The sequence below is a fragment of the Oncorhynchus mykiss genome, chromosome 22 (genome assembly GCF_013265735.2).
Source record: "Oncorhynchus mykiss isolate Arlee chromosome 22, USDA_OmykA_1.1, whole genome shotgun sequence".
In the NCBI taxonomy this organism is placed as follows: Eukaryota; Metazoa; Chordata; class Actinopteri; order Salmoniformes; family Salmonidae; genus Oncorhynchus; species Oncorhynchus mykiss.
In genome coordinates this window covers 23,737,861-23,763,120 of record NC_048586.1, presented here as the reverse complement: position 1 = coordinate 23,763,120, position 25,260 = coordinate 23,737,861, and the positions used below count along the sequence as shown (strand labels likewise).

At 44.0% G+C, this 25,260-nt stretch overlaps 1 protein-coding gene across 1 annotated transcript; it reads left to right on the top strand.

Annotated features, from left to right (window-relative positions):
* On the top strand, positions 1-24,515 carry LOC110502018 (cystathionine beta-synthase). Its single transcript, XM_036959554.1, has 14 exons — positions 1-275; positions 7,480-7,854; positions 11,156-11,262; positions 14,101-14,235; positions 14,572-14,651; positions 14,971-15,175; positions 15,272-15,363; positions 17,281-17,406; positions 17,631-17,715; positions 17,917-18,022; positions 18,217-18,429; positions 18,686-18,794; positions 18,917-19,001; positions 23,969-24,515. Exons 2-14 carry the CDS (start codon positions 7,487-7,489, stop codon positions 24,127-24,129), a joined length of 1,872 nt encoding a protein of 623 aa, XP_036815449.1. The 5' UTR covers positions 1-275; positions 7,480-7,486; the 3' UTR covers positions 24,130-24,515.
* The last annotated feature ends 745 nt before the right edge of the window (positions 24,516-25,260 follow it).

The window sequence follows — 25,260 nt, the reverse complement described above, 5'->3', positions numbered from 1 at the left end:
TCTCCTCCTTTTCTAAAATCTCTGGTAGATCTATCTTGCGTCTTATGTGCGCAAAGGCCCGACAAATGTGTAAACTCTGATTGGAAGAGCAAGACCGACAAAAGCCCCCACGGTAGCCAATCAACGCACACACCAAACAAATACACTCGAATCAGATTGGACCGTTGTCACTCTTGAGCTGCTGGCAATGCTAAAATAGTCGCATTCTACGAAAGACCTTTGAAATTGGATCACATATCGGTACATCACCACTAGCTTCCTTAATTAACTCAAAGGTGAGTGAACATCATTGTTACTACCAAAGAACGATATTAATAACCCTAGAATTTTTATTTTTGAGTATTGTTTTGACTGATTCAGAACACTCCATCATTCCTCACGTGTGGCGCTTGAACATCATAGCGCTCTGTCTCTTTCCTACTTTTTCTAATCTATTACAGTGTTATGTTATATGGTTCATTGATTGTGTGGTGTCATTTAGAGTGACTTAACCATCTGAAACAACTGAGTGACATGAACAAACATGATGAAATACCATTTACAGTAGCATCATCAGTCGCGCCAAGGTAGCCTACTGTAGCCAACGGGGACAATGGTGGAGTCCTATTACGCTGGTTTGGGATCAACCGGGCAATGTCCCGTCAAGATAGGGAGGAGCGCCTATCTCATATCAAACGGTAATCTGCGCCGATTGGTCATGGTGTCAACAAGGCAGATGGTGCATCGTCCAGAAACAAACATCTCTTTTCCACGAAATAAATGTTGTCTCTTCAAACTAGTTTTCATTGGGAAGGCAGATAAAAGCGTATTTTTCAAAAGCAATCACTTTTGCTTGTATAACAATTAGTTACGTCACTTTTGTTTTTAGGCGTCTTCGCTATCCGCCAGAGCGGAACACCTGGTTCACGACCTTCCAAAACGAATGCAATCACTTTTAACCCGGGGTAAACTCCTCCCACTAGGGTAACCTGGGCCAGATAAACGAACCTCCTCAGTGTAAAATGCGGCGATTGCATCATCTATCTCTTACGACATTTTGGAGCCTAACAAAAAGTATAATTTGACATGCTGGTGAATGGAAGATGTGTAGAATTTAGTAGCCTACGACGGAAGGGGGAAAAGTGTGGCCTACAATAGAAAGGATACATAATAGCAGCTATCAATTTGATGTCAGAATTTACACTTTAGGTCTAATGTTACTTAACTGTTTTTTAATAGATTCGTCTCCACAGGTTTGTCTGTGCACTTTATTACAGGTTTGTCTGTCCACTTTATCTAATGCTGAATAGATGACTGACACTTGAACAGATTGACACTAAACCTATAATCAATAACTAGAATCATAAATGGTATGGCAACTGCTTGGCCTCTGACAGCAAGGCACTACAGGGGGTAGTGCATATGTCCCAGTACATCACTGGGACCAAGCTTCCTGCCATCCAGGACCTCTATACCAGGCGGTGTCAGAGGAAAGCCCTAAAAATGACCAAAGACTCCAGCCACCCTAGTCATAGACTGTTCTCTCTGCTACCGCACAGCAAGCAGTACCGGATCGCCAAGTCTAGGTCCAAAAGGCTTTTTTAACAGCTTCTATCCACAAGCCACAAGACTCCTGAACAACTAATTAAATTGCTACCAGAACTATTTGCCTTGACCTCCCCCCAAAGTTTTTTGGAAAATGTGGACACAAAGAACTGAGGGAGATTTTACTGTAATTCTGTTACCACACTTTGCATCTACACAGTTCTTCCAGTGTTTTGTGAAATTTTGTGTGTAAATTGTTCGAGGTAGTTCTTGTGCGTAGAGTTGTTATATTAGGCATAAGTAAACTTTGAAATCAATGTATTTGTTTGGCATACATTTTAAAGAGGACATTTGTAGTCACTGGCTTGGTTTCCATCCAGTTGGCGACAGATTTTCTTACAGATATTACTAAAGCTGCACATTTTCCCGCCAGTGTTGTTTCTACAGAACTGGCTTGTTGCAGATACAAAACAGTATGTGATGATGTAGTGCACATAAAATGTACTTTTTCATGAACTGAATAAGAATCTAATGTTCAATGTGTTTCCATTTCATTTTCAACTCTACCAATAGTTTTGCAAAGAACTGTTGCATTAAATAGTAAATGTGCTACTCTGGTCTTGGTACATGTGCTCTAGCCAACAGCTCACAGATACAGTGTGTGTAGGCTGTGCAGATAGGCCAGTCTACATGAAAATATTATGGATAAGAGCAAGAATGTTTTTATTTGTCAAAACTGCAGTTGATCATTGATCATCATGTCACCAGAACAAGACTCTCAACATTTATTGGAAAGGAGCATCAAGCTCATACCGTTCACTTACACCACCATGTGAAGTTCATCATCATTTATTTAATCTGTAGCCTAATTTAAGTTGCATGGTTTTCTGAGTGGTAGTGGGAGGACCACACACCATGTCATCGCGTGACTTCAAGTTTACTTCGATATGATGGTTATTACATCCATTTGCCCATAAAGGCATTTCCTCCGCTATTTATCGCATAATAGATTTTACAGACACAAAAAGATCACCATAGAATAGGTTATGTTCAGCCAGGCAGAGGAGAAGCTGCTGTGTTCTGTTTGTTAACAACTTAACCAGCAGCTTTGGTAGGCTACTTCTGTTTAAACCAAACCCTTTCAGTGCCGTTGTACTCGCAGGAAAAGATGTCGGACCACTGTCCAGTGATAATAGATATTTGATTGAGTTGTTAACCCACACAATCTGACATTTTAAAGGCCCAGTGCAGTCAAAAACACATTTCTCTGTGTTTTATATCTATTTCCACACTATGAAGTTGGAATTTGTTTTGGTGGGATGGAGATTTGGCCTTCCATGGTGACATCACCATGCGGTAGTTTAGTTAATAGACCAATAAGAACACGTTCCAAACCTCTCTGCCAAGAATATTTGTTCTTTTTTTCAGTTTCCCCTCCTCACTCAGACCACTCCCAGACAGTCCTAGCAAAAGTCTTGCTTGAGAAATTGCCCTTTGCTAAGAAGCTATTTTTGTTTCTTTTTGACAATTTTAATTCAAAACAATCACAGTAAGGTACTTAATTGTTACCGAGAAACGATATGATGTTGAGATGGATGGTTCCATTGGACCTTTAGAAACAAAGTAGAAACATTTGACTTTTTTCTGTTAACCTGTGTTAAACAAAAACACATATAGACTCGGGTTATAAATTCATCCTAATAGCAGTGTTGATGCAATGTTGAAAGGGTATCCTGAAATAACAAGGAAACGATGCTGACTCAACCATTTGTTACCTGCTGGGTAGTCGTAAGCTAAAGGACAGGATAATCTGCACTGTGAAGGTGACCTTGCTCCTCTTGCATCATCACCCAGAGCTGGGGTTAGCCGTGGACCATCTCTGTGGTTGTTTTCCGATGTTGCTACATTACATTTACATTTGAGTTATTTAGCAGACGCTCTTATCCAGAGCGACTTACACTTAGTGTATCCATCTTAAGATTGCTAGGTGGGACAACCACATATCACAGTCATAGTAAGTACGTTTTCCATCAATAAAGTAGCTATCAGCAAGGTCAGAGCTAATGCGAGGGAAAGGAGTCAAGTGCTAGTGGTACTGAAGTTCACGAAAGGCCAAGAGACTAGAGGTGGCAGAACAGAGTATTTGGGTTGGGGTGTAGGGTTTGAGCAGAACCTGTATGTAGGGAGATGCAGTTCCTCTTGCTGCTCCGTAGGCAAGTACCATGGTCTTTTAGTGGATGCGAGCTTCAACTGGAAGCCAGTGGATTGTGTGGAAGAGTGGGGTGAAGGTTGAACACCAGGAGGGCTGCAGTGTTCTGGATAAGTTGCAGGGGTTTGATGGCACAAGCGAGGAGCCCAGCCAACAACGAGTTGCAGTAGTCCAGACGGGCGATGACAAGTGGCTGGATTAGGACCTGTGCTACTTCCTGTGTGAGGTTGGGTCATACTATACGGATGTTGTAGAGAATGAACCTGCATGAACGAGTCACTGCTTTGATGTTTGCAAAGAACGACAGGGTGTTGTCCAGGGTCACACCAAGGTTCTTGCACTCTGGGAGGTGGACACTGTGGGGTTGTCAACTTTGATGGAGAGGTCTTGGAGCGGGCAGGCCTTTCCCAGGAGGAAGAGAAGTTCCATTTTGTTGAGATTGAGCTTGAGGTGGTGGGTCGACATCCAAGCTGAGATATCTGCCAGTCATGCAGAGATGTGTGTCACCACATAGAACCAAGCCCTGGGGAATACCAGTAGTGATAATATGTGTTGCAGACACAGGTCCTCTCCACGTCACCTGGTAGGAGCGCCCTGCCAGGTAGGATGCAATCCAGAGCCTGAGGCATCCAGCCCTGAGAGAGTGGTGAAGGATCTGATGGTTCACTGTGTCGAAGGCAGCGGATAGATCTAGAAGGATGGGAACAGAGGAGAGAGGGTCAGCTTTGGCAGTGCGGGGGAGCCTTTGTGACACAGAGAAGAGCAGTCTCAGTTGAGTGACCCATCTTGACTGGTTAGGTTCAAGACGTTCGTAATGAGAGAGATGGTGACAGAGTTGGTCAGAGACAGCACGCTCAAGTGTTTTGGAAAGAAAAGAAAGACGGGGTACCGTTCTGTAGTTTTTGACATCAGATGGGTTGAGTGTTGGTTTCTTGAGGAGGGAAGCGACATTGGACCATTTTGAAGTCAGAGGAGACGCAGCCAGTGGTCAGTGATGAGTGTATGAGGGAAGTGAAGAATGGGAGAGTGTGGCGAAAAGAGGTCAAGGCACAGGGTAGTTCTGTGTGAGTGGGATCAGTGAATTCAATTGGAGTGACTGTGGAGCGGGTGTCATCAACCTTCTTTTCGAAGTGGTTGACAAAGTCATCCACCGAGAGAGCAGGGGTGGAGGATTAAGGAGGGAGGAGAAGGTGGAAAATAGTTTCCTAGGGTTAGAGTCAGAAGCTTGACATTTAGAGTGATAGAAAGTAGCTTTCGCAGCGGTAGAGAGGAAGAGTGAAAAGATGATTTAGAGTTGAGTTTTTCTAAATATTTACTCAGCTGCCCGCAGCCCTATTCTGTAAGTCCGCAATGAGTCACTCAGCCACGGAACCAGATGGGAGGGCCGAGCCGGCCGGAGGAAAAGGTACAATGCGAGTCATAGGATGTGGAAGGGAGGATAGTAGGTTCGACGCGGCAGAATCAGTAGAGCGAAGATTACGACGACACATGACCATCAGGGTAGAGGCTGAGAGGCTGGGGTTGGAGGAGAGGGAGACAGAAAAGGGGAAAAAGTAGTGATCAGAGACCTCGAGGGGGGTTGTAATGAGATTAGTAGGCGATTGGGTGTTTGCCAGCTAAGAAAATGTTAAGTGCATTGGGATCTGTATGAGATTATCTCGATTTCTGAGTTTGAACTCCATCAACTTAGTAAGAATGTCTTACTTTCCTGGACCCTTTTGTTTTATATGTGATTACAGATGATCACATGTCATGGTCTGTCAGTCACGAGAGTAGGGATGTGAAGGCTTTTAAAACATTCAGAAATGCAAGAGCCTTAAAATGATACAATTGAGTTTTGCTTGTTTTATTGCTCTTGAATGTTAGTGCTGTTGAATACAGATGGCCAATCCAGCTGAGCATGAACAGAATTTACAAATTAATCCTGGACAGAGCATTGTTTCCCACATTGGACCTTTGTTTGGTCAAAGTTGCTGTACATTTCGTCCATTTTGACCTGTTAGGCTTTCTACACGATTGTTCCCACCTGCAATCCCTGAGAAGACTGCAATTTCAGAAGTACTTTGCTTGTTGTCACGCCCTGGTCTTAGTATTTTGTGTTTTCTTTATTATTTTGGTCAGGCCAGGGTGTGAAATGGGTTATTTATGTGGTGTGTTTTGTCTAGGGGTTTGTTGTAGGTTATGGGATTGTGGTTAGTGGGGTTGTCTAGAAAAGTCTATGGTTGCCTGGAGTGGTTCTCAATCAGAGGCAGGTGTTTATCGTTGTCTCTGATTGGGAACCATATTTAGGCAGCCATATTCTTTGAGTGTTTCGTGGGTGATTGTTCCTGTCTCTGTGTTTGTTTGCACCAGATAAGGCTGGTTAGGTTTTTCATGTTACGTTTATTGGTTTGTATTGTCATTATCTTTATTAAAGCTGTATGAAGATAACCACGCTGCATTTTGGTCCGATCCCTGCTACACCTCCTCTTCAGATGAAGAAGAGAACCTTAACACTTGTCTGTTCAAGCCGTACAGAAAGGGAGAGTTGTCATTGTTATCCAACAGAGTAATCAGGACAAGTCGTGTCGTGTGTGTCTGTTTTAAAAAAAAAATTTTTTTTATTTTTTTTATTTCACCTTTATTTAACCAGGTAGGCTAGTTGAGAACAAGTTCTCATTTACAACTGCGACCTGGCCAAGATAAAGCATAGCAGTGTGAACAGACAACACAGAGTTACACATGGAGTAAACAATAAACAAGTCAATAACACAGTAGAAAAAAAGAGAGTCTATATACATTGTGTGCAAAAGGCATGAGGAGGTAGGCGAATAATTACAATTTTGCAGATTAACACTAGTGATAAATGATCAGATGGTCATGTACAGGTAGAGATATTGGTGTGCGAAAGAGCAGAAAAGTAAATAAATATAAACAGTATGGGGATGAGGTAGGTAAAATTGGGTGGGCTATTTAGCGATAGACCATGTACAGCTGCAGCGATCGGTTAGCTGCTCAGATAGCAGATGTTAGAAGTTGGTGAGGGAGATAAAAGTCTCCAACTTCAGCGATTTTTGCAATTCGTTCCAGTCACAGGCAGCAGAGAACTGGAACGAAAGGTGGCCAAATGAGGTGTTGGCTTTAGGGATGATCAGTGAGATACACCTGCTGGAGCGTGTGCTACGGGTGGGTGTTGCCATGGTGACCAGTGAACTGAGATAAGGCGGAGCTTTACCTAGCATGGACTTGTAGATGACCTTGAGCCAGTGGGTCTGGCGACGAATATGTAGCGAGGGCCAGCCGACTAAAGCATATAGGTCGCAGTGGTGGGTGGTATAAGGTGATTTAGTAACAAAACGGATGGTACTGTGATAAACTGCATCCAGTTTGCTGTGTATGCAGAGCTAGGCTAATCGGCCCTTTTAAAAGAGACCCAACGGCAGAGACCGAGGTTTCGTGCTTTATACTCTAGTCTCTGCAGTGTGTAGCCTATATAAGTTACCTGTGTGAAAGTCTGGGTTGCAGTGTGTAGGCCTGTTGGGGGAGCATTCTATTCTCCCTGGCAGTATTCACCTGGACATATCCTGGCTTGTCCTTGACAGGAATGGTAATAATGTATAAATATACGGAATGTAACCACATTGGGTGTGTGTTATTTTTCATAGATCTGCATATTAGCTGAGAAGGGTAGTACATTTTACTACAATAATTTGATAATCTTTCAGTTACTATTTGTCTCCTCTCTCTCTGTCCTCTCTCTCTCTCAGGTGAGTCATGTCGTCGGTTTTCTCCAGCACGGACTCTGTGGGCGCCGAGCCCTCCGTCTGCCCCAACGCAGCCAAGCTCAGCAACGCACAAGCCAACGAAGTGGCTGCCATTTTGAAAGGGGGGTCCAAGGTCAACGGAGAAGCCATGTTGAACGGCCACAAGCTCTCCATGAATGGATCTGCTCAAGTGAACGAGGACAGTGCTGGCCATAAGGCTCAGAATGGACGCGTGAACGGGAACGAGGGGGAGAACAATCTAGAGAAGGCAGCCGCAGGCGTGGAGGAGAGGCAGTGGATCCGTCCTGACTTGCCCAGCAAATGCACTTGGAAACTGGGCGGGTCTTCCGTAGAGTCCCCTCACTGCCACTCTGAACTGTGAGTCACATCTCCATAGCAGAACCAGAGTATTTACACATATTCTGCTGATCCTCCGTCCTCTTTGAACACCTACAGTCCATTCGGAAACTATTCAGACCAGTTGACTTTTTCCACATTTTGTTACGTTACAGCCTTATTCTAAAATGGATAAAAACAAATGTTTTCCTCATCAATCTACACACAATACCCCATAATGACAAAGCAAAAACTGTTTTTTAGAAATTGTATTCAAAATAAGAAACTGAAATATTACATTTACATAAGGATTCAGACCATTTATTCAGTACTTTGTTAAAGCACCTTTGGCAGTGATTACAGGCTAAAATCTTATTGGGTATGACGCTGCAAGCTTGGCACACCTGTATTTGGGGAGTTTCTCCTATTCTTCTCTGCAGATCCTCTCAAACTCTGTCAGGTTGGATGGGGAGCGTCGTTGCACAGCTATTTTCAGGTCTCTCTAGAGATATTCGATCGGGTTCAAGTCCAGGCTCTGGCTGGTTCACTCAAGGACATTCATAGACTTGTGCCAAAGCCACTCCTGTGTTGTCTTGGCTGCGTGCTTAGGGTCATTGTCCTGTTGAAAGGTGAACCTTCACCCCAATCTGAGGTCCTGAGCACTCTGGAGCAGGTTTGCTCCGTTCATCTTTCTCTCGATCCTGACTACTCTCCCAGTCCCTGCCACTGAAAACAATCCCCTCAGCATGATACTGCCACCAGTATTCTTCACCATAGGGATGGTGCCAGGTTTCCTCATGACGTGATGCTTGGCATTCAGGCCAAAGAGTTCAACCTTGGTTTCATCAGACCAGAGAATCTTGTTTCTCATGGTCTGAGTCCTTTAGGTGCCTTTTGGCAAACTCCAAGCAGGCTGTCATGTGCCTTTTACTGAGGAGATGCTCACGTCTGGCCACTTTACCATAAAGGCCTGATTGGTGGAGTGCTGCAGAGATGGTTGTCCTTCTGGAAAGTTATCCCACCTCCACAGAGGAACTCTGGAGCTTTGTCAAAATGTGACAATTGGGTTCTTGGTCACCTCCCTGACCAAGGCCCTTCTCCCTCAATTGCTCAGTTTGACCGGGCGCCCAGCTCTAGGAAGAGTCTTGGTGGTTCCAAACTTCTTCATTTATGAATGATGGAGGCCACTGTGTTCTTGGGGACCTTCAATGCTGCATAATTGCTTTGGTACCGTTCCCCAGATATCGGAGTACTACGGACAATTCCTTCGACCTCATGGCTTGGTTTTTGCTCTGACATGCACTGTCAGCTATGGGACCTTATATACAGGTGTGCCTTTCTAAATCATGTCCATTAAATTGAATTTACCACAGGTGGACTCCAATCAAGTTGTAGAAACTTCTCAAGGATGATCAGTGGAAACAGGATGCACTTGAGCTCAATTTTGAGTCTCATAGCAAAGGGTCTGAATATTTATGTAAATAAGGTATGTGTTTTATATTTTTAATACATTTGCAAAGAATGTCTATAAACCTGTTTTTGCTTTGTCATTATGGGGTATTGTGTGTAGATTGATGAGGATTTTTATTTGAATTAATCCATTTTAGAATAAGGCTGTAACGTAACAAAATATGGAAAAAGTCAAGCGGCCTGAGTACTTTCTGAATGCACTGTATAGTTCACATAGTTCACTGACTCCACTAATTTCCCTTGTGTAGATAAGATATAGTCACCAGCTTGCTTCACTTGAAAGGGGGAAAAAAGAACCAAGATAACCCAGCCCCATGTGCTTTTATGTCTCTCGTTTTGTTGAGCAACGACATTAAAAACAGGATGTTGTTTTGACTTGCAAGAATTTGATATATAGCCTGGCTCCATTTCCTGCATAATGACACACCTGAAAGGGCCAGAGCCACAGAGAGGATCAAGGAATGAGGAAGGGTAAAAGATGCTTGGTGTTTCACCATGACATGGCAGTTTTAGGATTGTTTCCAGCAACACTGAAGTGAGCTGGCATTTTGGCCTAGGGAAAAGGGTATGTGCGTGTGCATTTCTCTGGCACAGTCTGGCTGTTTGACACTGTAGTCTCTCCACTCAATAAATGTAAGTTGTTATATGTTGTTATATGAGGCATCAACAACTCAGCGCTGCCTGCCACATGCACAGGCCTGTTTGTCTCACTGACAAACAGAATCCATAGGCTATACAGTACCATGTTACAAAACTCTCTGTCCCAAAGATTTCATGATACAGAGGTTACCCTGTTACAAAAGTAGCCAAATTACATAAGTTTCCAAATTACAAAACTGTAACAACATTCAAGAAGATACACTACATGACCAAAAGTATGTGGACACCTGCTGGTCGAACATCTCATTCCAAAATCATGCCCATTAATATGGAGTTGGTCCCCCCTTTGGTGCTATAACAGCCTCCATTCTTCTGGGAAGGTTTTCCACTAGATGTTGGAACATTGCTGCAGGGACTTGCTTCCATTCAGCCACAAGAGCATTAGTGAGGTTGGGTACTGATGTAGGGCGATTAGTCCTGGCTCGCAGTCGGCGTTCCAATTCATCCCAAAGGTGTTCGATGGTGTTGAGGTCAGGGCTCTGTGCAGGCCAGTCAAGTTCTTCCACACCGATCTCGACAAAACATTTCTGTATGAACCTCGCTTTGTGCACGGGGGCATTGTCATGCTGAAACAGGAAAGGTCCTTCCCCAACTGTTGCCACTAAGTTAGAAGCACAGAATCGTCAAGAATATCATTGTATGACGTAGCGTTAAGATTTCCTTTCACTAGAACTAAGGACAATGGAAAACAGCCCCAGACTATTATTCATCCTCCACCAAACTTTACAGTTGGCACTATGCATTCATGCAGGTAGCGTTTCTCCTGACATCCAAGAAACCCAGATTCATCTGTAAGACTGCCAGATGGTGAAGCGTGATTCATCACTCCAGAGAACGCGTTTCCACTGCTCTAGAGTCCAATGGCGGCAATCTTTATACCACTCCAACCGACGCTTGGCATTGCTCATGGTGATCTTAGGCTTGTGTGCGGCTGCTCGGCCATGGAAAACCATTTCATGAAGCTCCTGACGAGCAGTTCTTGTGCTGACGTTAGTGGTCCTGTTCTGTGAGCTTGTGTTGCTTACCACTTTGCGGCTGAGCCGTTGTTGCTCCCAGACGTTTCGTCTTCGAAATATCAGCACTTACAGCATTTGACAAATAAAATTTGATTTGTTTTTGTTGCCTTGTTTCCTTGTCTATTTGGGAATGATCCATGTTTTCTATATCCATCTGTGTATATTAACTGAGTCTCCATCCCATACACGCCTCTCAGGACTGAAGCTCCCAGCATTCTACCCAACATCCTCGGGAAGATCGGAGACACACCTCTGGTCCGCATGAACAAGATCCCCAAAGCCTTCGGCCTTAAGTGTGAACTCTGTGAGTATTTACACATACACACACAGTCATGTTATGACACACACAGTCAACCTTGAAGGCATGACACACAGTCAACACACACAGCACGGCACCCACTAAGCATATTGACACTAGCCAGAAGACAACCAGATAAAGGCAATGTCTTTATTTGCACTTCCTTGTTTGTGTCAACGTGATGGAAATACAGTAACTTATCTGGCTGTGTCATTTTTAACTCACATTTTCTGCCCCCCCCCCCCCCCCCCCAAAAAAAACTGTGCGAGTGTGTTTGATTTACACATTGTGGGCGATCAGCTGTCTTCCCCAGAGCAGTTATATGTTTTAAAGCATAAATCCATAAATCCAGTAGTAGAGGACATGACAAAGAGGGAGGGAGGGATCGAGAGAGAGGAAGGAGCGAGGGTTAGGAGGAATGGAGCGAGGGTTAGGAGGAATGGAGAGAGGGTTAGGAGGAATGGAGAGAGGGTTAGGAGGAATGGAGAGAGGGTTAGGAGGAATGGAGAGAGGGTTAGGAGGAATGGAGAGAGGGTTAGGAGGAATGGAGAGAGGGTTAGGAGGAATGGAGAGAGGGTTAGGAGGAATGGAGAGAGGGTTAGGAGGAATGGAGGGAGAGTTAGGAGGAATGGAGAGAGGGTTAGGAGGAATGGAGAGAGGGTTAGGAGGAATGGAGAGAGGGTTAGGAGGAATGGAGAGAGGGTTAGGAGGAATGGAGAGAGGGTTAGGAGGAATGGAGAGAGGGTTAGGAGGAATGGAGAGAGGGTTAGGAGGAATGGAGAGAGGGTTAGGAGGAATGGAGAGAGGGTTAGGAGGAATGGAGAGAGGGTTAGGAGGAATGGAGAGAGGGTTAGGAGGAATGGAGAGAGGGTTAGGAGGAATGGAGAGAGGGTTAGGAGGAATGGAGGGAGAGTTAGGAGGAATGGGGAGAGGGTTAGGAGGAATGGGGAGAGGGTTAGGAGGAATGGGGAGAGGGTTAGGAGGAATGGGGAGAGGGTTAGGAGGAATGGGGAGAGGGTTAGGAGGAATGGAGGGAGAGTTAGGAGGAATGGAGAGAGGGTTAGGAATGGGGAGAGGGTTAGGAGGAATGGGGAGAGGGTTAGGAGGAATGGAGAGAGGGTTAGGAGGAATGGAGAGAGGGTTAGGAGGAATGGGGAGAGGGTTAGGAGGAATGGGGAGAGGGTTAGGAGGAATGGGGAGAGGGTTAGGAGGAATGGGGAGAGGGTTAGGAGGAATGGGGAGAGGGTTAGGAGGAATGGAGAGAGGGTTAGGAGGAATGGAGAGAGGGTTAGGAGGAATGGAGAGAGGGTTAGAAGGAATGGGGAGAGGGTTAGGAGCAATGGAGAGAGGGTTAGGAGGAATGGAGAGAGGGTTAGGAGGAATGGAGAGAGGGAGAAGGAGATGAGAAAGAAATAAATAAAGACAGAGGGATAAAATAGAAGTGAGGGAGAGGGAGATGAGAAAGAAATAAATAAAGACAGAGGGATAAAATAGAAGTGAGGGAGAGGGAGATGAGAAAGAAAGAAATAAAGACAGAGGGATAAAATAGAAGTGAGGGAGAATTAAATCATTGACCAAAGAAGAGTGCAAGAGGAGGTAGAGGAGGCTCTCTAGACTCCTCCTGTAGTATAGTTTAGCTGTGAAGGGTTACCCTTTCTTATACTGTCATTACTTCAAAGTAAACGTAAGGGTATCACATAGCCTCCTTTCCTGACATTACAGTCCACTAGGCTTCACTGTATGATGGTAGAGGTCTTGTCTGAAGTAGGTTAGTCCACTCTGGGTGGAGGGGGGTATGGTCACCTGAAATACCCTCTGCTGTGTGGGAATAGGTGACCTTAGGGCCACTGTAGCAAGGTGGGGTGGGAGGGGCGGCAGGAGAGGGGCAAGGTCTTGTATCAGGTGCCACTAGGCAGGATTGTGACAGTCACAAGGCTTGGGAAGTCTTGGGAAGTCAGGAGGTCGATTCTGAGGGAAATGTTCCCGTCATTACATAGTAGCATCTGTTGTTCTTGTTAAAGACCAGTTATTCTGCCTGGCAACTAGCTCAGATAGACCCTTGTTTTTTCTCTGATTGACTGGTACAGTTGACCAATGACCGGTAAAGTACGATAATACTAGACTTAATAATAGTGCCGTTTGGTACCACCCTCCATGTCGGGGGGGGTTTGAATTCACCGCATGTGAACCATGTCACGGTCCTCGGTCTAAATCTTTCCCCTCTCGCCAGTGAGTGTTTTTTATGGGCCTGATTGCTCAGAGTCCATCTCTGGTTGATTCACATGGCTTAGTGGGACAAAGAGGCCTGTTTCCATGGTACTTCCATGGATTTTCACGTGATTCAGATGTACTTTTTGGCTGTCTATAGTGGATGTGGGGCAGTTTGGAATCTGTGCCAATCGGCTATTGTACTTGTGTACGTGTGAAAGGGAGAGTGGGTGTGGTATGTGTGCGGACCTTTGGACGACCCCCCCCCCCCCCCCCCCCCCCCCCCCCCCCCTCATTTTCCAAATCGTCTCATGGGGGCTCAGTCTCTTCCCATGATCCCCCCCCTCCCGTGCCTGGGGCAACTTCTAATGTAATCCCTTGTGTTGTTGAGGGGCTTTATAGTTAACTTGTACATAGTGGGATTTTAGTTTGAGTCTTTTCTGTGGTATTAAAAAATCTTAAGTGTTTTCTAAATTGGTTTGTTTTGCCCATATGTTATTACGCTTAAGTAAACGATAATATGAGCCAGCGCAGTACATATTCATAATTCAACATTTCCTCACGTTACCACCCTCTCTTTTTCTTTCTTTCTTTCTCTGTGTGTGTGTGTGTGTGTGTGTGTGTGTGTGTGTGTAGTGGCCAAGTGTGAGTTCTTTAACGCAGGGGGCAGTGTGAAGGACCGTATCAGTCTAAGGATGGTGGAGGATGCAGAGAGAGATGGGATCCTCAAACCAGGAGACACCATCATCGAGCCCACCTCTGGCAACACAGGTACGCATGAGAGAGAGAGACAGACCGACAAGGCCCTCTCTGTGGAACTGGCTATGTGACTCACAGCAGAAAGATTACACCCCAGTTAAAGGATATTTGTTTGTGTTTTTTTTTGTGTGAGTATGCCTGTACAAGTGTGTGTACACGTGTGTGTGCGTTTAAAATTAGTTTTGCCTGGTGTGATCACTGAGATCTCCCAGCCTACCTTTGACATTAGGATCTACTGCAGCCCTGTGTTGTGCAGTATGGTCTGTACTGCTGACATGACCTGCAGGTATTCACACCTGTATTTACACCTGTCCTCTCTCTCTCTCTCTCTCTCTCTTTGTGCTGCAGGTATTGGTCTGGCCCTGGCCTCTGCAGTTAAAGGCTATCGCTGCATCATCGTCATGCCTGAGAAGATGAGCATGGAGAAGGTGAGGCTGCTGTGTGTTTGTGTCTGTGTGTGTGTCTGTGTGTGTGTCCATGCGTAGGCATTTGTTATGTAATTAACTGTAATCTGGTCTTGTGTTCCTCAGGTGGATGTGTGTCTGTGTGTGTGTCTGTGTGTGTGTTTGTGTCTGTGTCTGTGTCTGTGTCTGTGTTTGTGTCTGTGTGTGTGTCTGTGTGTGTGTCTGTGTGTCTGTGTCTGTGTCTGTGTGTCTGTGTGTGTGTGTGTCTGTGTGTGTGTGTCTGTGTGTCCATGCGTAGGCATTTGTTATGTAATTAACTGTAATCTGGTCTTGTGTTCCTCAGGTGGATGTGCTTAGAGCCTTGGGGGCGGAGATCGTGCGTACCCCAACCGCCGCCCGCTTTGATTCGCCGGAATCCCACGTGGGCGTGGCCTGGCGTCTGAAGAATGAGATTCCCAACTCTCATATCCTGGACCAGTACCGTAACCCTAGCAACCCCCTGGCCCACTACGACACCACTGCCGAGGAGATCCTGGAGCAGTGTGATGGTATGTGTGTGTGCGATAGAGAAATTGAGTGAAGAATACCCTTTTCGTACTACTGTGCTGATAGACAAATCTTTCTGCGCCACTCTGCTCTTGCAGGTAAGGTGGACATGTTGGTGGCAGGAGCTGGCACCGGTGGCACCATCACTGGCATCGCCCGCAAGCTGAAGGAGAGATGCCCCAACATCAAGGTAGTGCACTGAGTCACAAACACAATGCCCAACATCTGTAAGAAGGCAATCTGACTTGCATGTTATTGCCCTGCCTTGTGTTCTTTGTCTTGGAGAGACAATTCCAAATTAATTTAGCTGAACGTTTAAGGCAACAACGTCAATTTAAGACCCACAGGGTATTTCAGCCACACCTGTTTTGCTGACAGATGTATAAAATCGAGCACACAGCCATGCAATCTCCATAGACAAACATTGGCAGTGGAATGGCCTTACTGAAGAGCTCAGTGACTTTCAACATGGCACCGTCATAGGATGCCACTTTTCCAACAAGTCAGTTCGTCAAATTCCTGCCCTGCTAGAGTTGCCCCGGTCAACTGTAAGTGCTGTTATTGTGAAGGCAAAACATCTAGGAGCATCAACGTCTCTGTCACGCGGGACTAGGTGTGTGTGCAGGAATCAGACGCAGAGAGAGAGTAACGGAGTAAAGTGCTTTACTATTGCACACCAAACTGATAAGCCCAATACAATACAGGGCGCAGGACACTATACCAGACAACCCAAAACCACAGGGTGTCCAGTATAGAAAATAAAATACACCACGACCTAATATGTACACACGTAACAAAAGACAATCCCGCACAAAACAAGGGCGGGACAAACTACTACATATAGGGAAGCTAATTAAACCAAAATACACACAGGTGAAACTAATAAGACCAAACCAACAGACAAACGAAAAAGGGATTGGTAGCGGCTAGTAGGACGGTGACTACGACCGCCGAGCACCGCCCGAACAGGCAGGAGAGCCAACTTCAGCGGAAGTCGTGACAGGCTCAGCCGTGAAGTGGTAAGCCACACAAGCTCACAGAACAGGACCACTAACGTCCGCACAAGAACTGTTCGTCAGGAGCTTCATGAAATGGTTTTCCATGGCCGAGCAGCCGCACACAAGCCTAAGATCACCATGTGCAATGCCAAGCATCGGCTGGAGTGGTGTAAAGCTCGCTGCCACTGGACTCTGGAGCAGTGGAAAAGCGTTCTCTGGAGTGAAGAATCACGCTACACCATCTGGCAGTCTGACAGACGAATCTGGGTTTGGCAGATGCCAGGAGAACGCTACCTGCCCCAATGCATAGTGCCAACTGTAAAGTTTGGTGGAGGAGGAATAATGGTCTGAGGCTGTTTTTCATGGTTCATGCTAAGCCCCTAAAGCTACAGCATACAATAACATTCTAGACGATTCTGTGCTTCCAACTTTGTGGCAACAGTTTGCGGACGCCTTTTCCAGTTTCAGCATGACAATGCCCCCGCGCACAAAGCGAGGCCCATACAGAAATGTTATGTTGAGATCAGTGTGGAAGAACTTGACTGGCCTGCACAGAGCCCTGACCTCAACCCCAACAATCACCTTTGGCATTAATTGGAACTTGGAACTAATCGCCCAACATCAGTGCCTGACCTCACTAATATTCTTCTGGCTGAATGGAAGCAAGTCCCTGCAACATTGTCCCAACATCTAGTGGAAAGGCTTCCCAGAAGAGTGGAGGCTGTTATAGCAGCAAAGGGGGAACCAACTCCATATTAATGGGCATCATTTTGGAATGAGATGTTCGACAAGCAGGTGTCCACATACTTTTGGCCATGTAGTGTAACGTATTGAGCTAAGCCTTGAAGTTGGATCCTAAAAGAATATTAATCCAGCCACTGATAAATAAAGCCATAACATGTATCTCAAATTGATAAAGTAAAGATCAGTTGCCTCACTTGCCTTTGCGTTACCTTTGTGTGTGATGTATTTATTATCGTGTTATTTTGGCCCATTGATGTAATGGTTAGTTAACATTGTTGTTCTGTGTTGTGTAGATCGTGGGTGTGGACCCTGAGGGTTCTATACTGGCTAATGGGTAGTTAACATTGTTGTTCTGTGTTGTGTAGATCGTGGGTGTGGACCCTGAGGGTTCTATACTGGCTGAGCCAGAGGAGCTGAACAAAACAGATAAGACCCAGTACGAGGTGGAGGGCATCGGATACGACTTCATCCCTACTGTACTAGACAGATCTGTGAGTGTGTGACAGTGACCTCCTGAGATGAGCTGTGTGTGAGACTGTGGTAGTGCTGGGTTTTCTATTCTGGATACAGTAAGATCTACAATAATATACAGTATGACAGCTCAAACTCAAGTGTGTTCAAATTGTGGAAGGTAAATGACTCATCATCTATACATACTGTATGTTGTATCTGAGTGCTATGGTAGAATGCATATGAATGTTTCTCTCTTTTGCAGGTAGTTGACAGGTGGTATAAGTCCAATGACGATGAGTCTTTTGCCATGTCACGCATGCTGATCAGGGAGGAGGGGCTTCTCTGCGGTAGGTTGACGTCACACACAATGACTGGTGCTCCCAAAAATCATAATTCTCTAATAGTGTGTGTCTGTGTAGTACTGTATGTTCTAGCTCTCTCTCTGTCTCTCTCTCTCTCTCTCTCTCTCTCTCTCGGTGTCTCTGTCTCTCTCTCTCTCTCTCTCTCGGTGTCTCTCTCTCTCTCTTTCTCTCTGTCTGTAAGTGTAGGAGGTAGTTCAGGTACGGCCATGGCTGCAGCAGTTAGAATGGCCACAGAGCTGAAGGAGGGCCAGCGCTGTGTCGTCATCCTGCCTGACTCCATCCGCAACTACATGTAAGCAACTAGAGAGGGAGAGAAGAGGGGATGAGTGGAAGAGGAGGGAGGTTGAGGGGAAAAGGATAATGTGGGGGAGTTAAGTTTGGGGAGAAGGAGAATTGCTAAGGTTTTTTATGGGGTACCAGGGATTTAACTTTAGTAGGACCAATTCTAACCCAGTTCTAACCCAGTTCTAACCCCTACCCCCCCAGGTCTAAGTTCCTGAGTGATAACTGGATGTGTGATAAGGGCTTCCTAACCCCAGAAGACCTGATGGTGTCCAAACCCTGGTGGTGGAACCTGAGTCTGCAGGGTCTAAACCTATTTTCCCCCCTCACTGTGCTGCCTTCAGTCAACATCAAGAAGACCATCAAGATCCTCAAGGAGAAGGCCTTCGACCAGGCACCCGTCGTTGACGAGTCCGGGTACGATTTTACCTGGTTACCCTAGTTACCTGGTTGCCATAGAGGCCATGTGCTTGACAAAACATTAGTATTGTTATTGACAAAACATTGATTAGTATTGTTATTTGCAAAACATTGATTAGTATTGTTATTGACAAAACATTGATTAGTATTGTTATTGACAAAACATTGATTAGTATTGAAAAAACATTGCCTGTATTCAGTTGTCATAATAATAATAATAATGACCATATCCTCTCTATCTTTGTCTGTGTAGCGTGATCCTAGGGATGGTTACCCTGGGCAATATGTTGTCTTCAGTACTGGCTGGGAAGGTCAAGGCCTCTGACCCTGTCGCCAAGGTGCTTTACAAACAATTCAAACAGGTTGGTCACCTCACCTATATGCTCTTATACTTCGACTCAACCATAACCTCCTAAACAAATAGCTTTCAAACAAAAAGGTCATCATTGAGTAGGGTTTCCTAATTGTCATGTGTCGTCCTCAGGTGCGATTGACAGATAACCTGGGTAAGCTGTCCCGTATCCTGGAGACAGATCACTTTGCCCTGGTGGTGCATGAGCAGATCCAATGTAAGTTTACCCCTCCTTCCTCTCTTTTATCGACCTTCATCTTCCCATCTTTCTGTCTTCCTGTTTCTCACTCTCACTTCCTCTTATCACACTCCTACTCTTCTTGAATTGCTTCATCCTATTTTTCCTCTCACTCCTTTAAAATAAATCTTTCTCACCAATGCCATCTTTTTCTTCCCTCCTTTTATAGCCCCCACTTTGCTCCTTCTGTCCTTTTCTACCACCGCTAGTTACCTCTGTCAGACAGAGACGAACAGTCTTAGAAACACCTGAGGTGCGTTCAATTCGCCTGAGCATTTGCTACGTTGCGTAAAACGGTTTGTACTGAACGACACATTTCCCTAAAACGCTCTTTTATGTTCTTGAACAGACATTGAGGAACGTTTGCGCCCGTTTGGTGGGTGTGGCGAGGTGAGGCTTGAAGCAATGAGTGACGTATTTAAAGGGCAGTGGCCAGCGTTCCCCAACCCACAACCCTCCCCGTTTTTCAATTGGTTGTTAAGTACAGCACCGTTGTCTGTTCAATTGAACGTTCCAGAACGTAAAAACGCACTGAATGCAGCCCCGCTCTCTTCTGTTGAAGGTGACCAGCCCCTCTCCCAGCCAGAGGCAATATGGCGGTTGTTTTCCCTCGCTGGTGTTTTTCCCATGTTTCTCTATGAATCTGATTAGCTTGCTCTAAGGCCCTGTTGCATCAGCTTTGTTTCCTGGCAATGTTGTGGTCTACTAGGTCAACAAGGTGTGTGTTGGTTGTCAAAGTCCACCGGTGGTGTTTTGGTGACTGTGTGCCTGGAGGTGCCTGGCCACCAATAGATGGTGATGCAATACTCAGACTGTTGTGTAAGGACAGACGAGGGGACTTTGCTTAATAGGTCATACTATTTTTGTCAACCCACCACCACACCTTCATCAGAAGACAAAGAACTTTCAACATTTATTTAGTTTATACTCATTAGACCGCCACTTCTCCAGTGTTAAATCAGCAGTATTCAATATATCACCTGGCCAGTGTCTATATGGGTCCACACTTTGAGCGTTAAATGAACACTGTGCTTAGTGCTGACACTGTTACACTTTTTCAGTGTTAGGGAATTAAGACTTTCAGTGTTATGTAATAACACCTACAGTATTTTAACTCTAGGAAGTGTATATAGTTTGCACCAACCCATCATATTTTATTTTTTACCATTACACCAAGAGGCCTGTGTCTCTAAATATTTACAAGTCATTATTGCGACATGCTCTTATGTAAGCATTTACAGTACAGACATCAGAACTGGCAACAGACGTGCTCAAACTTCAATCAACATAACCGTAGACCACTTCCACTCTTGGGTGGCCAAAAATGATTCGTTTTTCTCAATTGCTAAAACACAATTTCTGAAACCTTGCTCCATTTCCCGAAAACATTAAACACAAAACCTCATCTTCAAGCACTATTTACATAACCTCTTGCAAAATGAAACTTTCGCCTCAAAACAGTTTTACCTGTGTTCAAAATCAAACACTACTCTCAAATCATAAACAAAGTGATCAAAATGATATACACTCTCAAGCAGTCAGTAAACAATACACCGAAAAATAGAAAACACATTGTTCAAAACATACAATTCTCAGGGAGAAGTACATTTTTTATCTAAAAAAATATTCATATTTTTCCGTCATTGTCTTTTGATGAACGAAAACATGTTCTATCATAGTAGCTCAAAATGGATCAGAAATTACTTCTCTGCTTTGCTCTTTGCTATTTTGTTTTCTGTTCTTCCTCCTCCTTGTACCCCTATTTTTACAGTCCTGTACCCTGCATCTCACAAACTTGTCCTTTGTCTCTGTGATACTGTAATTCTTGTTCTTTGTGGATATGAACCTGCAACCAGTCAAAATCTATTGAGCAGTCAGTACTGTTAATACATGGAAAGTAATGTACAGTATACAGCCTACAATGCACTGTACTACAGTATACAATACTAAAAGAGACAAAAATCAAAGGAGTAAAGACAAGAAGAAGCACATGTGATCAATGTGCTTCTTCTTGTCTTTGGGCTGGGTCAGGCCCAAGCACTTTGTCGACATCACAAGCAATATTGTCACTCCTGAGGCAATGGTGGAAGAAGCCTCTTGTGTGCCGTATCCAGCCCTGACATGATTAGTCACCTATATCACTGCAGGCTAAATCCATGGCTTGCAGCAGATTTACTCTGGTGTAGGGTTGTCTATCACACACTTTCCATCTCCAAGAGGAGAAAAACTCCTCAGGAAAGGCGAGTATGGAGGGAGGTACAAGTTCATAAACTGCCCATTGATGTTAAACCATTCCCTTACCTGAGCAGCTCGGTAGAAACTGACATTGTCCCACACTTTCACATACTGTAGGTGGGAATGGGATTCTCATTTAGCTCTTGACCCTGCTGCTCTTGAACCTGCTGCTCAAATAAAATATATCTTAGATTGGCAATAAATCTTAGGTGCTTGGTGTTATATGGCCAGAGTGTAACATGGCGATGTAGAACACCATGGTTGCTGATAGCAGCATAGATTGTGACATTGCCACCTCGTTGACCAGCGACTTCAACAATGGCCCGCTGTCCAATCACGGCCTCTCCTTCTCCTCTTTGTTAGATTGAAGCCTGCTTCATCGACAAAGATGAACTCATGGGGTCTGTCCAAGGATTCCAAGTCAAATATTGTCTGTGTAGAAATACAATATACTGTATGCAGGATTTTGTAAGTCGAACAGAGACAGTGCCAAACTGTAGAGTACAATTAGGCTTCTGATTCAAATGCATTGTATGTACTGAAGAGTAATGTCATTCACATAGTATGTGTTAGTACTGTAGACAATCTGGATTACAGTAAATGTTTCTGAATGTACACTTACTTGCACATACTGAGCTCGCAGTTCTTTCACCCTTGGTGAGTTGCGCTCGAAAGGTACTCTGTGTACTTGTTTCATTCACATCCTGTTACGATGGAGGACACGGTCAATTGTGGAAATGCTCACACTGTCGATTCCCTGGAAGTGTGTGTTGTCTTGTATCACTCGTCCCTGGATTTCTCTGAGTCGTATTGCATTATCATGAAGGACCATGCCAACTATAACGGCCTCTTGCTCCCTAGTGAATATAGCTGTCCTTCCACCTGCATGTGGCAGCCTTGCAATTCTACAAAAAGTAGTTGTGCAGTTACAAAACATATTAATGCAGTACAATACATACAGTGATTCACTTTACAAATGTCTATTGAAACAGCTGCATATAGTGTAGTACAGTAAATTTGCAATTACAAAAATACAGTAGTATACTGTACCTGTTCTCTTCTCTGTATGTCCTTACTATGGTGGACACAGAAAATCGGCTCAAATTGGGTTGCACTCTGAGTCCTGCTTCCCTCATTGTCAGTCCATGGACAAGAACATGGTCAAAACTGTTGCTCGAATTTCATCAGATATTTCCACTCTTTGTCTTCCTCTTTCTTTCCCTCCTCCTCCTCGCATACGCACTCGTCCTCTCACATTGTTTCTTCTATCCATTCTCAGACTTTCTCCTTCCCACCTTCAACAACATGTTTGCTCTCTGAACTGGCTTATATTGGTTGTGTTGCATCATTTGAAACAGGTTAAATCAATTTTGAGTGGTTGTGTTCAATCAATGACATGTGTTCTCTATTTGTATTTGATTGTTGCCACTTGTGTTTACCAGTATGGATGACATGTGCATTAGAGTGCAGAATGTGTTTTGAGAATGAGAATGTGTTTAGAGTTTTGCTGAAAAGTCTAAGTGAGATCTGCAAATTGTGTTTTACCATGTGAAATGGTTTAAGGTATTGACAACAGACTGCATAATTAGCTAAATGAGTCCAGACAACTGAGAACTTTGTTCAGCCAATGGGTTTTAGTGTTTTAGCAATTGAGAAAAACTGTAATTGAAAGCCACGGCCACACACCCAACATAATTTCCCAGAGTACCTTGCCTTTTCGAGTGAATTGTAGAGTTACCACCCATGACTGAATTTGTTAATGACAGATACATGGTTGTCAAATTAATGTATTTTTCAGTCCTGTGGACTTCACCAAGTGAGCTCCTACTGTAGGCTAATGTTATCATTAAAATGAAACTCTTTATGACAATATGTTACATATATCATAAGGCTTTACTTTGATGGCCATGTTTGATTTAGTCACATTATGCTGGCTTGCAAAATTATATGTAATTCTCATTGGAATCCAGCCAGAGTTCAGACATCAAACAGTTAAAATTTGTATTCACCTGCAGCCTTGTATTTATAATGACTGTCAGAGTTAGGAACATTGATAAAGGAAACTACCTCAACCATTTGAAACTGGAACAACCATTTATGTAACTAACGGGTGCAATAAATCTAACTGATTGGATTAGTTTAGAAAAATGTATTTTATTTATCTTTGTGTAGCATAAGATGAATCAATCATTCAGTCAATGTACTGTACATAGCAAAAACACAGATTTAAAAAACAATCTTTAAAAAAATCTAGCTGCAGTAGAGCATGCTGGGAAATGTTGGGTATGGTTTGATGGGAATGTTTTACTCTCAACAGAGTAAAACGGACACACTCAACACTGGTTATTTATTTAACTCCTGAATCAACACTAGAAATGTTACACTGGAAACTCTCGTTGGGACCTAACTCGAACCCTGTCTCTCGAAAACAGGAAGCTAGTTACATAACTTCTTGTAAACCGATTGGTTTGATTTGGCGTAATTGCCAACTATTGCATCCTTGGATAAAGAGCTTGGGAAGTTAGTTTCCAACTTCCTTTGTGGAAAACATTCCCATCTACCAAATCTTGAACTTGGAGAAGTAATTTAACATAATTCATGTGGTTCTACTGCTCTTAATTCACCTTTAGTCACAAACCTTCGTCACAGTCTGTTATCTCAATAGTCGTAATAACCATCTCTCTTCCCTCTCTCTTTCTCTCTCTGTTAAGACATGGAAGATGGCTCGCCCTGTCTTAGACAGATGGTATTCGGGGTGGTGACCGCCATTGACATGCTTAATTACATCACCACGCGCGAGCGGCAGGGAAGCACACGCGAGCGCACGCTGTCAGAGTGCTCAATAACGTCAGAGTGCTCGCTGACCGACTAGCTGTGACCACTTCCTGTTTCCTGTGGAGAGGAGGAAGTGACCGCCCACCTGACACCCTCTAAGTAACGACAATGACAATGAAGAAGATGATGAAGATGATGTAGAAATTTAGAAGTGGTGGGGGTTATGGTTTAGTCTTAAAATAAGTCAATATTAATTTCCTCCCTTTTGACTACATTGATTTTGTTATGTCTGTGATGATAATAATTATTCACTGTAGATTATACTGCGATTGAAGCAGCTTAGCTGGTTTCAGATACATGGTTTTCCTCTAACTTTAAGGTATGGAAATTGCATGTAACAAACAGTGTGCAACTAGACTGCCTTGCCTCTTCATTATTGAAAGTCTTTTACTTTTTTTATCTCCTTAAAAATAATAGTGTTCCTCTGACTTGTCATTTTATTGCAGAGGATACTGAAACATTACAATATCCTCGCTAGACTAACAACTCAGTACATTTCAATCTTTCAGTTAAATAGTCATCATATAGCTACCATTTGTATTGCATTGAGATTTGTATATAACTGATATGCGAATGTGAGCTTCATCTTAAGACTTAAAAGCACATTATAGATTTTTGTTGCTTCTTTGATACCAATGAAGTTACATCGCCATCTAGTGGCAGCTAAAGACAGGGCATGGGCCAAAAAATGGCTATTTGGGTGCTCAGTGTGAAATGGTTACCAAGAAGAAGCGTTACGTTGACAACATTCAAAGAGATAGGATGTCGGTGAAGAGTACCTGTCTTTTTGTTTGAAGGCTTTGGTAAAGTAACCAAGGTCGCAGGGTACGTCAGGTTAAGGATAGGAGAGTTTGGCACACAACCAAACTGCAACCCAAACAGTATGACTTGTGTTGGGTCATTTTGTTCTTGTATTGAAACAAGATGTATTGAATAAGTCTGTATTGAATAGTTTGTTGGCTGAGCATGCACAGTGCAGCTCTTTTATACAGGCCTGTCTGTCTGGGCTAGGTTGTTTACGCCAAGGCTTGGGTTGTTTGAACTTTGTACCATTTTTCTGTACTTGTTGACTTCATGTACAATCATTCATGTGTAATGTTATGTATGACCATGGACCCAGAGCTGTTATGATCTATTTACTTTAGCAGGGATGTATTTGTATGTATAT